Consider the following 14,180-nt stretch of genomic DNA (forward strand, 5'->3'; position numbering starts at 1 on the left):
ACCACCCCGCAGTGGCTCAGCAGAGCACTGCCAGGACCTGCCTGCTGCCTGGGTCTTTTGATTTATCTTCTTAAGAAATTCTGATTGGTCAGGTCCAGGCCAAGTAAATCCGCATAAACAAGGGTCATTACACAGGTGTTGGGACTCCAGGCAGGGAAGGCAATGATAGGCTGGTCTAAGGCTGATCCCGTTCTCTCCATTTTACAGGTGAGCAAACTGAGGCTTGCTCAGGGAAAGGGGCTTGTTACAGGGCTCGAACACCAGGGTCTGTGGAGCTTCCGATTCTACAATCCTCCCAAACAGAAGGACTCTTGACTCATCCACTCGGCAATAATCTATGGAGTGTCTGGACCAAGCACTCCCAGCCCCGGCCAGAGGGAAACGGATGTGATCTGGGGAGCAATCAGAATCTGCGCTGCCCGGCCGAACCCCAGCCTCCCACCTTTGGCCTCTGGAAGAGGCGCCACGCCTTGCCGGAGTCCACCGCCGCGCTGGAACCAGCGAACGGGCGCTGGGACCTCGCAGGAGCACCGAGTCACTTCCTCCCTGGGCAGTGCTGCCCTTTATCACCCCGAGAGTCGCCGTAGGCCCATGTGTGCTTGTTATTGTCTGTCTGCCCCACTAGAAGGCCACAGCCAGGTTGTCCTGGTTCCCGCTAAGCCTCGGGGCCTAGAACAATGCCCGGCCGGAACCTGGCACTTAGTGAATTCTTGCGGAGTGACTGATTCGGAAAGACTCTGCCCCCCTAGACAGCGATCGGAGTTCCTGGGCGTGGGCAGTGCATTCTCCGCAGCCACCGCCAGGCGGCGAGCACGCACTGTTCCCAGCCTCAAGCCAGGCCCCCTCTCACCTGGGGCCACCCAGGGACCCGGGGCACTCAGAGGACCACGCCCAGCCTGATGCCAGGAAGAAAGCCCGGGCCCGGGGCCCGGGGGCCTCCAGCAAACGGGGATCCTGAGACCGGAGGTCTGAACGTGCAGAGGGAGGGGCCGCCTGCTGCCCGGGGTTTACAGGCCAGGCAGGCCCAGGAGCCAGAGCAGGGCGTGTGGGCTGGCCCGAGGGCCGACTCAGGAGGGGGGCGCAGGAAGGCAGTCCCCGACCGCACCCTGACCCACCTTCAACACGGAGTGCTCAACACCCTGCCCTGGCTTCGAGGCCCATGTTCACACCCAGAAACACCCTGACTCACATTTGCAGTGGGTGACACCCTGCCTGCCACTCATGTGAGGGAACACCTGGGCACCCCCAACCTTAACAGGAACACCCTGACAGGTTCACCATTTGTGCCCTGCAGGATGGGACACAGGGCCACACATAGGCCCCTCCTCCGATCCACAAACATCCCTGGATCTTCAAACTCACAGATACTCCCTCAGCTATCTCCTCTGCGGTTCAGAATGTGACTCCCTGACACACACACAGGGACGGGCTGACACATAGGAGGTGACCTGCTACACAGAAACCTCACGACACACACCTAGCCGTGCAGGACTGCCTGACACACGCGGTCCCCCCTCAGACACGGCACACAGGCACGGACACACAGGTGCAAATTCAGACACAGACACCGAGACCCACACAGACACAAACTCAGACACACACGTGCTTCTGAGAGCCAAGCCCTTCTGACTAACCTCACTCCCAGCCCGAGCCTATCTCAGCCACCACTCGGCCACCCTGCCCCATGGGGAACTCTGATAAGGGCTGGGAGCTGCTGGAAAGACCCCTGTGTGTGGGGAGGTGGCGACCCCACTGGCCAGGCGGAGCAGGAGCGGCTGCGCTGGGTGGGGAGGCCTGAGCTCATCAGATTCCAGCCCGAGTGATTCACCGGAAGGGCCTGGGGAGGATGGACGATGAAGTGGGGGGTGGGGACTGGCTCAGGGACTGGGATTTTGGGGGCCTTAGGTCCTTCAGACCAGAGGGTCCTGGGTCCAGAGCAAGCCTCTGGTCTGGGAGAGGGGCTTCCTGAGGGCAGCACCACCCCAAGGGCCTGGCTCCTGGGCGGGCTGAGGACCCAGAGCAGAGCCCCAGGATGAGACAATGGGCCCCTCCCAGCCGGGCCTGGGCCCCTGACCCCACGCCTCCTAGCCCAGCAGCTGGGTGTCTTTAGCAGGGGTTAGGCCAAGGGTGGGGGCAGGGGTGGGGTGACCTTCATGACCATTTTGGCCCCTTGGGCTCTCAGCCCGAATGGACCCCAAGGCCCTGAGGGGCTGGGCCCGTTTGGCCCTGTCCGGCCCCAGGTTAAAGCCCCTCGCCGCCCTGCCAGGAGAGGCTTCTGCCAGAGCTGAGAAGGCAGGCGCCGCACAGGGATGTTTTCCTGCTGAGGTGGAGCCCTCGGCTCTGCCCCCAGCCCTGCCTGCCAGGACCTCGATGCTCAGAGGACCGAGCTGCTCCTGCGGGGTGACAGGAAGAAAGGATGGGGCTGGGGGCAGAACCGGGGCACAGGAAGTGCCTTTCTTGGAACTCTGCACCAAAATAGCCGTCTGTCCCTACTCTGGGTCTCAGTGTCCCATGCGGGAGGTATGTGTCACCAAGGAGACCTTCCCCAGGGAGGGGCCGGAGCTGACCTTAGTCTGGCTGTTGCCGCCACCCTCCCACTGCCTCCCACCCCGCCAGCCCCCACCATCCCGGCCTCAGGCTCTGCTCCACTTTGAAGTCCTAACATAAATATCATGTCTGCTTGGGTTCCCCTTCCCTGGCGGTCACAGCCCCCAGACCTGGCTCCCACCCCAGCCAGCCAGCTCCGGGGGTGCGTGCCAGGGGCGAGGAGGGAGGCCCGGACCACCCAGGGAAGGTGGTGAGCCAGAGACCCTGGTTAGCCTCGGGGAGACAGAGTGGGCAGGACACCAGATGGAGAGGGGAGATGCGGAAGTGGGCAGAGAATGGAGACAGACTCCAGAAATCCACCAGGTGACAATCCTGGGGACAGGACAGGAGAGAGACCGAGGCAGGCAGGAGAGCTGGGAACGCTGACACGGAGAGGGGAGGGAGAGAAGCAAGGAGGAAGGGGCTCTGCCAGCTGAGCCCTGGCGAAGTGAGGGCAGGAAAAGGGCGCTGAGCAGGAAGAGAAGGGGCAGTTCCAGGGCCAGGGGCTGAGACCGGGGCAGCAGCGGGCAGGACCTGGTGGAAAGAAACGTCCCTGGCAACAGAGCCACTGACCTGCGTCATTTGCCGTGGGCTGAGGGGCTGCCCAGGACAGGGGCCTCCAGCGCTGAGGCCAGGAAAGCCCTCAGCAAACTGAGATGAGTTGGTCACCCTAGTGATAGGCCTCTGAAGGGACCACAGAGTCCACTCCCAGAGGTCCCCCTCGCACAGGCGAGGAAGGTGTGGCCGAGAAGGGCGAGCTGGGACTTCCCTGAGGAGCACACAGCAAGGCCGGGCAGGGCCAGCCTCGAGGCCCCTCCATGCAGCGTCAGTGGCAATGGAGACCAGAGGGAGGGCAGGAACAGTGAGGGCCAGGAGAGCCTCTGTCCTGGTTCAGGCTCTCCTCTCCATCTGCCCTGTGACCTGGTGCAAGCCTTGTCCCTCTCTGGGCCGTGTGCGCGGAGGGAGAGGGCTGGACCCTTCTGGCTCTGATGTCGGCTCCAGGACTCCCTTTCTTGTGGGCAGATGTGGCCAGATGTTCAGGTCAGGCATCTGCCAGGGGAGGGACTGGGGCCCCAGCTGGGCCCAGGCTGGGCGATCTGGAAGCAGCCCCATGCTTCTTTGCTCACAGCTGTGGGCACAGGTGTGGGCCCGTGGGGACTCACACACATCACCCAGCTGTGCACACCACAGCAAAGCCGGGGCTGGGCAAGCACGCACATGGTCACGCACAGACACCGGCACACCCGCAAACACACACAGCCTCCTCCACGGCGAACACCTCCAGCCCCCTCCAGCTGTCAGAAGCCTCTTCCCCAGGGGCCAAGCCTGGATAACACCCCTTCTTCCTGAGCCCCACCTACCCCAAGCCTGTCTCTTCCCACCCTGTCCAGTCCTTGCACCACCCCCTTCCCACGGGGCTCTCCCATCCAGAAGCACATGGGGAGCGGCCCGGCCCAGCATGTGGGGAGGGGGAGGAGGCCAAAATCGCTTCCCTCTCTCCCTCCCTCCCTCCCTCCCAGACTCTCATCCCTCCCCACTTCTGCCCTGGGATCTCTCCCACCTTCTCTTCTGTGGCTCCCACCCAACAGGCGCCTCCCGCCCACCCGCCCACCCGTAGGCCCTTGCTCCCCACGGCGGCGAGGTGGTTTGGGAAGAATTTAGACATGGAAGGAGATAGGGGGATGGGGACAAAAGAAGAAGGAGGAAAGGAGGTGATTTGTACACAAAGCAATGTGCTGGCTCAGCAGCGGGGCGTGCCAAGGCTCTCTAGGATGCCTGCCCAGGGGGCGCCCCCTAATCACACTCGACCCCCCCCCATCCTGGTTGTTCGACTGGGCCCTCTCCAGGCCAGCCCCTCTGCAGGCTGCCTCCACCCCACCCCTCAGGCGCACACCCTGCATCCAACACCACCATCTGGCTTGTCCCGGTAGCTGGGAGACAAGGCTCCTTCTGGGAGAGTGGGCTTCTGTTTCCATGCGCCTCTTTTTTTTTTTAAATATATTTTTGTTGATTTCAGAGAGGATGGGGGAGGGAGAGAGAGATAGAAACATCAATGATAAGAGAATCATTGATCGGCTGCCTCCTGCAGCCCAACACTGGGGATTAAGCCTGCAACCTGGGCATGTGCCCTTGACTGGAATCGAACCTGGGACCCTTCAGTCCACAGGCCGACGCTCTATCCTCTGAGCCAAACCAGCTAGGGCTCATGTGCCTCTTGAGGTGAGCTCACCCCATAAGGGCCATGATCAGAGCGGGGAACCCCAGATTCTTGACCCCCTATGTTGAGCTGAGCCTGGCATCCTGAGCAGTCCCCACCCCAGGCAGGAAGACTCATTGGCCTCAGGCCCCAGCAGAGGAAACAGGCTGAGTGGTGAGCATCGCACAGGAGCCCAGCCAGTGGTAACCGAGCTGTCTCGCCCACCTGACTTCACTCCTACAGATCCATGGAGTCGCACTCTGAGATTGTCGTTCATCATGGTGGCGGCTAATTATGAACTAGCACGTCTGCCTGAATCCAACATCTCATCCACACACCCATCCACTTAGCCATCTATCTGTCCATCCACTTATTCCTCCATCCATCTATCCATCTCTCTACCACCCATCCATCCATTACTGATTCTTTTATCTAACTACCCTTCCATCCATCCATCTGTCCACCCATCCATTCATCCACCCCGTCTCCTGCTTCCACCCTTCTGGTCATCCATCCATGTATCCACCTCCCCAGCCTCCAAGCATTTGCTGCATCAATTAGCATTTTCTCTGTGCAATGGGGGAACTGAGGTGAGTCAGGCTGAGCAGGACCAACAGGAAGAGTAAGACTAGTCCCTCTCTACCCTCTCACCCCAGATCCCTGATGCTGGACCCCTGCATCCCCCATCTTGAGTAGGACAGGAAGTTCTTAGACTGCCTCAACCTCACCTCTCCCAACCTGGATGGGGCAGGTGAGTGCCAGGCACCCACCCAAGCTGGGCACCCAGCTATGCCTCCAAGTCTCATTTTCTATCTACCAAACCCTTCGTCTTGCTGGGGTTAGGTGTTCCCCACTGCTCCTCACCATGGTTCCCATTTCTTGACTCAAGCTTCCCTCCATTTGCAAGTAGGCTCAGCCAGACCATCTGGAAATTGGCCTGTGACCCTCCTCCTCCTGCTTCCCTTGCCTGCCCCCAACCCCTCACCCCAATAGGGCTGGAGTCCTGACCTCTGATCTGACACGCCCACTAGCCAGACGGCCTGCAGCCTCCCCTCAGACGCCCCAGCACTGGCCATTGCCCGGATCATGACTGGACCTGCCACACCCTTGGACCAGGCTCTGGGCCGCCCCTAAGGAGCCTCCAGAGGCTGCTTCCCCCAGCCTGGCCCGCCCTGCTGCCCAGCTCTCCAGCCAGCTCCCTCCCTTCTCCCAGACTATTGCAACAATAGCTGGTCCCTGGCCTCCAGTCCCCTCTCCACCCATCACACACCAGCCACAGGATCTCCTGTCATGCTCCTTCCCCTCGGCCCCCACAATAGAGGCCAGCCTTTTAGCCAGCCTCTCCACTCCTCACCGTCCCTCTAGATGTCCGGCACTCCAGCCCAGGAGAGTCCTTTGTATTCTCCAAACGCATCTTGAGCTCTTCCACCTCAGTCCCTTTGACTAGGCTGTGCCTTCTTCCTGTCATGCCTTCCTCCTGTCTTCACTCCTTGATGTCAGGCCCAACTCTCAGGCTGTGTTCACATGACTCTTTGGGGCGCTGCAGCAAGAGAGGTAGAAGAAGAGCCAGGAAACCGCCCTGGCTGAGCGTTCAATGGTTAGAGCATCAGCCTGTGCACCAAAGGGTTGTGGGTTCAATTCCCAGTCAAGGGCACATACCTAGGTTGCAAGTTCGATACACAGCCCTAGGTGGGGTGTGTGCAGGAAGCAACCAATCAATGTATTTTTCTCACATCGATGTTTCTCCTCCCTCTCTCCCTTCCACTCTCTCTAAAAATCAATGGAAAAAATATCCTCAGGTGAGGATATCTGAGACTCCTGGCCTCATTTTCCCAATCTGCAGAAGGCTAGCTGATTTTCAGGGCCCTCCCAATCTAGGATGGTCTAACTTCTGGGGAAGGCTGGGTAAATGTAGGAAACAAGTGGGCTTTGGCTCAGGCAGAATCCAGCTTCCCTCATGTGTTGCTGTGAGCCAGGTTCCTTACTTAACTAAGTCTCATTCATTCATTCATTCATTCATTTATTCAGCAGCATCTACGGGCCAGGAGCTTTCCGGGCTCAGGGGATACAACAGGGACCAAGACAGTGACCCTGCCCTCTTGGAGCTCACAGTCTCCTAGGGCAGGAGAAATGACAGTTGACAATGTCTGGAGACATTTGTGATTGTCCCACTGGAGGGATCCTACTGGCAACTAGGTAGAAGCTAGGGATGATGCTAAACATCCTACAAAGCACATTAAAAGAAATAATTACGCCGAAACCGGTTTGGCTCAGTGGATAGAGGACTGAAGGGTCCCAGGTTCAATTCCGGTCAAGGGCATGTACCTTGGTTGCGGGCACATCCCCAGTGGGGGGTGTGCAGGAGGTGGCTGATCGATGTTTCTCTCTCATCGATGTTTCTAACTCTCTATCCCACTCCCTTCCTCTCTGTAAAAAATCAATAAAATATATTTAAAAAAAGAAAGAAAGAATTACCCAACCTGCGTAGGAATAGTGCCAAAGTTGAAAATCCCTGACTTAGTGATAAGGGCAAAGGAGGAACGTGGAACAAGACTGGGGCCAGAGAGCCCTGGGGTGGGGGAGGGGAATGTGGTCAGGGAGCCCTGGGGTGGGGGAGGGGAATGTGGTCAGGGACTGCCACTGGAACTGAGAGCCGAAGGGAGTGAGGAGGCAGAGCATTCACATAACTGTGCCCAGGTGGGGAAGAGTGTTCCAGGTGGGGACGGGCCAAGGCAGCGGTATTGAGGGAGAAATGAACCTGGTGAGTTTCCGGAAGAGCCAGGAGCTCCGGAGTGGCTGGAGAAGAGGGGGTGGAGGGGTTGGGATGAGCACTTTGGGGGTAGATCACACAGGGCTGGCGGCTGTGGTTGAGAATTTGGCCTTTCCTCTGAGTGAGATGGGGACCTCGAAGGTTCTGAGCAGGACCTGACTGAATGTGACTTAGATTTTGAAAGGATCCCTCTGGCAGGATGGAGAGGGCAAAGAGGGGCTCGGGAGAGGCTGTTGTGAGAATCTAGATGACAGATGATAGTAGGGGCCAGAGGAGGATGTCAAAGAAGGTGGTGAGAAACAGATTCTGGTCTGTTTTGAAGGTGAAGCCCACAGGACCTGCTGAGAGACTGGACATGGGGTGTGGGAGAAAAATGAGTCAAGGATGACCTCAAGGCTTTGGGCCTGAGCCAGTGAAAGGCCGAACTGCCCGTATTGCTGTTCCTCTCACAGGAAGCGGGTAGACCTTCTCCGTGCTTCACAGATGGAGACCCTGACAGAACCACCTTCTGGGCATAGAGCAAGCACTTCAAAAGCCCTCTCAAGGGGGCTGGCTGTGCCTGCAGGGCCTGCCCTGGCACTGGAAGGTGGTTAGCAAAGCGGCCCTGGGCCCCACCCCCACCCAGATTTGCTCGGAAGACTAAGAAACACTTGCCTCATGCTTTGCAGCTGACAAAGCACATTTGCAAACACTGAGTGCTGTGATACAATAGCCCTGCTGAGCAGAAAGGCCCTGACACATTACCCCCATTTTGTAGATAAAAATGGAGACCCAGAGAGGGTTAGCGACTTCCCTGCAGGCACACAGCTGACCAGCAGCAGAGTGAAAAACTGCACCAGGGCAGCACGTGGAGGGGCGGAACCTCTCCTTCAGATCCCCACTCCCAGATCAAACTCTGCCAAGAGTGCAGTGGGTGTGCACGGGTTAATCTGACAATCAGCTCCCCAGGGACCATCCTGGACCATGGGCTCAATGCACAAGCCTCCAGAGGCCTCCAAGAGGGGCAGGAAGAGGACCCTGGCCAGGCCTATGCTGCAGGCCCTGAGGACAGGGAGGGCTCCACACATGTGATGCCAGTGTCATACACACATGGGTGCCCCATGCCCATACATGGTCTCTCACCAGTTCCCTAGGGGCTAGCCCTGCTCACCCCGCGCAGCCCGGCCCCCTCCCCCACACCCTGCCCTCCTGCAGCAGGAGCCCAGAGAAGCATTTCCTGTTTGGGGATGGCCTGCTTTCCCTCTAAGCCCAGGTTCCCAGGACCCCAGGCCGAGCAGAGGTTTAGGGAGAGCAGTCCCCTGTCCCTCCTCCTTCCCCACACACCCCCAGTCCAGCTGGAGCCAGCAAGCTTGGGGTGAGGGGGAGGTTGAGGCAGGAACTTAGTATGTAAAGGAGGGATTGAAGATGTCTGTGCCTGGCCCTGGCCCGGTAGCTCAGTTGGTTAGAGTGTCATCCTGACCAAAGTTGCAGTCTGGATCTCCCCACAGACACATACAAGAATCAACCAATTAATGCATAAATAAGTGGAGCAACAAATTGATGTTTTCTCTCCCCCAACCCCCTTCCTCGCTCTCTCTCTCTCTCAAACCAACAAATAAAAAAACTTTTTAAAAGAAGTCTGTGCATGCTGTGATCAAGGGGCTTGCTGTCATGTGTTAGGCCACATGCGGCTCGAGAGCCCCCGTTTGCCACTCTGTTGACTAATGAGTTTGCCGACCACTGTGTTAGGGCATGTAGAATGTGTGTGCACCTAGGGGTAGCATGTCAGAGCACGTGAATGTGTGGGAGGGGGGCTGCAGGCCTGCGTGGGTCTATAGTGAGGGGAAGGGCTTACAGGGGTGGGCAAACTTTTTGACTCAAGGGCCACAATGGGTTCTTAAACTGGACCGGAGGGCCAGAACAAAAGCATGGATGGAGTGTTTGTGTGAACTAATATAAATTCAAAGTAAAGGAGCGGAGGGGAGAGCAATAGAACCGGATAGAACAGCCGGATCTGGCCCGCAGGCCGTAGTTTGCCCACGGCTGGAGCATGTCAGACTATGTGCAAATCTGGTCCATGGAGAGAGCTCTTGTGTGGGGAGAGGAGCATACACACGTGTGTGATGTGAAGGGCATGAGTCAGAGCATGTTTCCACATGTATGGCAAGTTGTTGGGCTGTGAGACTGTTCAGGGGTGTGATGAGATTGGTGTGTCCAGATTTGGGTCACGGTCGGTCTCTGGGAAGTGACCTCACCCCACGCCAAGAGCCCCAGGCTGCGCTGGAGTTTTCCGAGGGTCGTCCAGCCTCTCCGGGCAGGTTGGTCCCCCGCCGTGACTCCCAGCCCCTGAGTGCTCCTCCTCCCCTCCCCGCCCCGCCCCCAGCCCCAGCACCCCCTGCCCCTGCCCCCGCCCGACTGCTTCCTGCTCGGGCAGCCCCCCGGGAGCGGGAGCGGGGAGCTGGCGGCGGCCCCAGCCCACTCCTTACAAGGCTTCAGTCCGGCGGGGCCCGCCCCCGGCCCGCCCCCCAGAGGCCCCAGTCCCTCCCCCTGTCAAGAGCGGCCGCGGACCCGGCCTGGGCCAGTCGGGGGGCGTCGCGATGCTGCTGCGCCTGCTGCTGGCCTGGGCCGCCGCGGTGCCCACGCTGGGCCAGGTCCCCTGGGCCACGGAGCCCCGCGCCGCCTGCAGCCCCGACAGCTGCTACGCGCTCTTCCCTCGGCGCTGCACCTTCCTGGAAGCCTGGCGGGCCTGCCGAGAGTTGGGGGGCGACCTGGCCACCCCGCGAACCCCTGAGGAGGCCCAGCGCGTGGACAGCCTGGTGGGTGCCGGCCCAGCCAGCGGGCTGCTGTGGATCGGATTGCAGCGTCAGGCCCGGCAATGCCAGCCGCAGCGCCCACTGCGCGGCTTCACGTGGACCACGGGAGACCAGGACACGGCCTTCACCAACTGGGCCCAGCCTGCCACCGGCGGGCCCTGCCGGGCCCAGCGCTGCGCGGCCCTGGAGGCGACCGGCGAGCACCGCTGGCTGGAGGGCTCGTGCACGCTGGCTGTGGATGGCTACCTGTGTCAGTTCGGCTTTGAGGGCTCCTGCCCAGCGTTGCCAGAGGAGGCTGGCCAGGCCGGCCCCGCCATCTACACCACACCCTTCCACCTGGTCTCCACCGAGCTGGAGTGGCTGCCCTTCGGCTCCGTGGCTGCCGTGCCGTGCCAGACTGGCAGGGGCGCCTCTGTGCTGTGCGTGAAGCAGCCTGAGGGCGGTGTGAGCTGGTCGCGGGCTGGGCCCTTGTGCCCAGGCACCGGCAGCTGCAACCCGGACAATGGGGGCTGCGAACAAGAGTGTGTGGAGGAGGTGGATGGTCATGTGTCCTGTCGCTGCACGGAGGGCTTCCGGCTGGCAGCGGACGGGCGCAGCTGCGAGGACCCCTGTGCCCAGGCCCCCTGTGAACAGCAGTGTGAGCCCGGTGGGCCACAGGGCTACAGCTGCCACTGCCGCCTCGGTTTCCGGCCAGCTGAGGATGAGCCCCACCGCTGCGTAGACACAGATGAATGCCAGATCGCCGGAGTGTGCCAGCAGATGTGTGTCAACTACGTCGGCGGTTTTGAGTGCTACTGCAGCGAGGGCCACGAGCTTGAGGCTGATGGCATCAGCTGCAGCCCTGCGGGGGACATGGGGGCTCAGGCTTCCCAGGACCTCGGGGAGGAGCTGCTGGATGACAGCGAGGATGAAGAGGACGGAGGTGAGGCCTGGGAGGACTTCGATGATGGCTGGACAGAGATGCCTGGGATACCGTGGATGGAGGCCACACAGCCACCTGACTTTGGCCTTGCCTACGGACCTAGCTTCCCAGAGGACCGAGAGCCACAGATGCTCTACCTGGACCCTACCTGGCCTCCCCCGCTCAGTGCTCCCAGGGCCCCCTATCACTCCTCAGTGCTCTCCGTCACCCGGCCCGTGGTGATCTCTGCCACACGCCCAACACTGCCTTCTGCCCACCAACCTTCTGTTACTTCTGCCACACACCCACCCCTGGCCCCAGCCCCGGAGCCCCCTAGGATCCCTGCCATGCACCCAGCTTTGCGCCCTGACCACCAGTTCCCCGTGATCTCTGTCAACTATCCAGATCTGCCCTCTGTCCGCCAACCTCCCATTATCTCTGCCACTAGCCCAACACGACCCCCTGCCCCTCAGCCCCCTAGGATCCCTGCCGTGCACCCAGCTTTGCGCCCTGACCACCAGTTCCCCATGATCTCTGTCAACTATCCAGATCTGCCCTCTGTCCGCCAACCTCCCGTTATCTCTGCCACTAGCCCAGCACGGCCCCCTGCCCCTCAGCCCCCAGTTATCTCAGCCAAATACCCTGAACTGTCCACTGCCCACCAGTCCCCCATATTTCCAGACACCCAGGTGGCTGATTCCCAGGCCACCACTCATTGGCCTGGAATTCCAGCTAACCACACCCCTCTGATCACCGCCTCCAGTGCTCATCAGTCCCCTGTGACCCCAGATGTCCCAGTTCTCAAAGCCCAGGCCACCCACCTTCCCAGAACCTCAACTCTCCAGCCTTCTCTGACCACTACCTCCAGGTCCCCTGTGGCCCCTGCCCATCAAGTCCCTGTGCCTGCTGCCACCCAGCCCCCCGTCCTTCACACTCCCCTGCCCCCTCCGAGTCACACTAACCAGAACGCTCCCTCCAGCCCTGCACACACTTACTCCCAAACCCCACAGGTCCCAAGAGAAGGTGCCTCTGATCCCAGGCTGACCCCAATGCCCTCAGCAACCCCCACAGCAGCCCCCACAGCCCTGGGGGAGGCCAGTCCTGCAGGCCGAAGCCGGAGGGATGACCGGTGGCTGCTGGTGGCACTCCTAGTGCCAACATGCGTCTTCTTGGTGGTCCTACTCGCACTGGGCATTGTGTACTGCACCCGCTGTGGCCCCCACGCGCCCAACAAGCGCATTACGGACTGCTATCGCTGGGTCACCCACTCTGGGAACAAGGGCCCAACAGAACCCATGCCCCACCGGGGCAGCCTCACAGGAGTGCAGACCTGCAGAACCAGCGTGTGATGGGGCACAGCACCCCACTCTGTGGGGGAAGGGGAAGGGGCATGCATTGGACACATGGCCCAGACTACACCAGTGACCCATGGGGGTTGCCCAGATGGACAGAGGGCTTCCTGCTCCCGGGGGCACAGCCAGGCTCCTCTCAGTCAACCACTAGACTTGACTCATGAAAACTCTGATCCTTGGTCTGGCACTTACGACAGAGGGGATGCCAAGGCCCCCAGGACCTCAGGGGTGGGTGCTGGGGTCTTCTCCAATAAACCAGGTGCCAACCTCATCAAAGCTTCTGACCCCCATTGGTGCCTGAGGGAAGGGTCTGGGAGGATTCAGAAAAAAAAGAAGGGGAACTTCCTTCAGCTTGTCTGGGTCCCCAAGGAAATGAGGTAAGACCCCTTAAGGGAAGGTATGCTTCAGAGATTCTCAGGGAAGTAGGGGCGCAGAGAGGGCAGAGCCTTGCCCAAGGTTACACAGAAATCCAGGGAATGGGAGGTTTGGGATGGAGAATTCCATATTTGTGCTTTATACCAAAACTCCAAGAAGGCAGGGCTGAATCTGGGGGAGGGTTCTGGAATGAGAGCTTCTGCTGAACTGGAGCCAAATTGGGGTTTAAAGGTTAAAGGCAAGCCTTGGCCTGGTGATCCTGGGAGTGAAGAGGGTCTAGTGGGTGAGCTTCTAACTTTCTTCTGGTACTTCCCTTCCCGTCCCTGCAGGCTGCCCAGAAGTTGGTGGCTGGGCTCGGGGTCACTCAAGGGTGCTACCCCTCCTCTGGAGTACTCCCGAGGCACTCCTCCTGCTCTAGGAAGGAGGTGGGAGTCAAGAGTCTAGCGGGCAAGGCTGGGGAGAGCACTGACTAACCCAGGAGAGATGGTCCACATCCAGCTCCCTGGGCCGCCTCCTGAGCAAGGCCTTCCCATCTTGGGCCACATTTTGCCCTTCTCAGTGGTGTGGGCCAGAAAGAACAGGGGACCTCAGCTTGAGCGAATGTTCAGGCTGTTCAAGGCTAAATTTCCATAAACTGGAGGAGGGAATGGTCAAACATCACAGCCTGGGAAAACCATGCAACCTCCAGCATCTTGGGCTCACTGCCTTGGGCACAGGGAGAGGAGGAACCTGGGCCGGAGAGGTACCGGTTCCCACTGCCTCTGTAATTTTTCAGTTGCGGCCTCTAAGGAGCCTCTAATTAGGACGGAGCAGAACCACCACGACCACCCGCGCAGGCGAGGAGGGGTAGCCCAGAGGCCCCTTCCCTACCAGGTACCCTTTGCCACTCACTGCCTGGCCCCAGGGACTGGCCTAGGCTGGAAGGCTAAACTGGGCCCTGAGGGACTAAGACTAGAGGCCGGAGCCGGGGACCAACCTGAGGGCGGAGTGGGGGGGGGCGGAGTGGGGCGGAGGGAACGCTACGCACAGCCCCCGCCCCCTCTCACGTTTCCCTAACTCAAACCAGACGCCCCACCAGATCCTGCCCAAGTTTTTAACCTTGGAGACGCCGCCGAACAAGTTTGCTGCATGGGAGTGGGGGTGGCGGGGTGGCCCAAACGCCTGAGTCTGGGAAGGAGATGCGTGCGCCGCCTTGGGGGTGACAAAG

At 60.1% G+C, this 14,180-nt stretch overlaps 1 protein-coding gene across 2 annotated transcripts; it reads left to right on the forward strand.

Moving 5' to 3' along the window:
* Positions 1-10,129: 10,129 nt before the first annotated feature.
* On the forward strand, positions 10,130-12,862 carry CD248 (CD248 molecule; the record flags this gene model as incomplete). Of its 2 annotated transcripts, none has more annotated exons than XM_080641676.1 (2): positions 10,130-11,623; positions 11,768-12,862. In XM_080641676.1, 2 exons carry the CDS (start codon positions 10,130-10,132, stop codon positions 12,593-12,595), a joined length of 2,322 nt encoding a protein of 773 aa, XP_080497802.1. In that variant the 3' UTR covers positions 12,596-12,862. The 2 variants fall into 2 exon arrangements, with proteins under 2 accessions (XP_080497802.1, XP_080497803.1); XM_080641677.1 differs by having other exon boundaries at positions 10,130-11,527; positions 11,720-12,862.
* Between the last annotated feature and the right edge of the window lie 1,318 nt (positions 12,863-14,180).

This window comes from Plecotus auritus (assembly GCF_963455305.1).
Source record: "Plecotus auritus genome assembly, chromosome: 9".
Classification (NCBI taxonomy): domain Eukaryota; kingdom Metazoa; phylum Chordata; class Mammalia; order Chiroptera; family Vespertilionidae; genus Plecotus; species Plecotus auritus.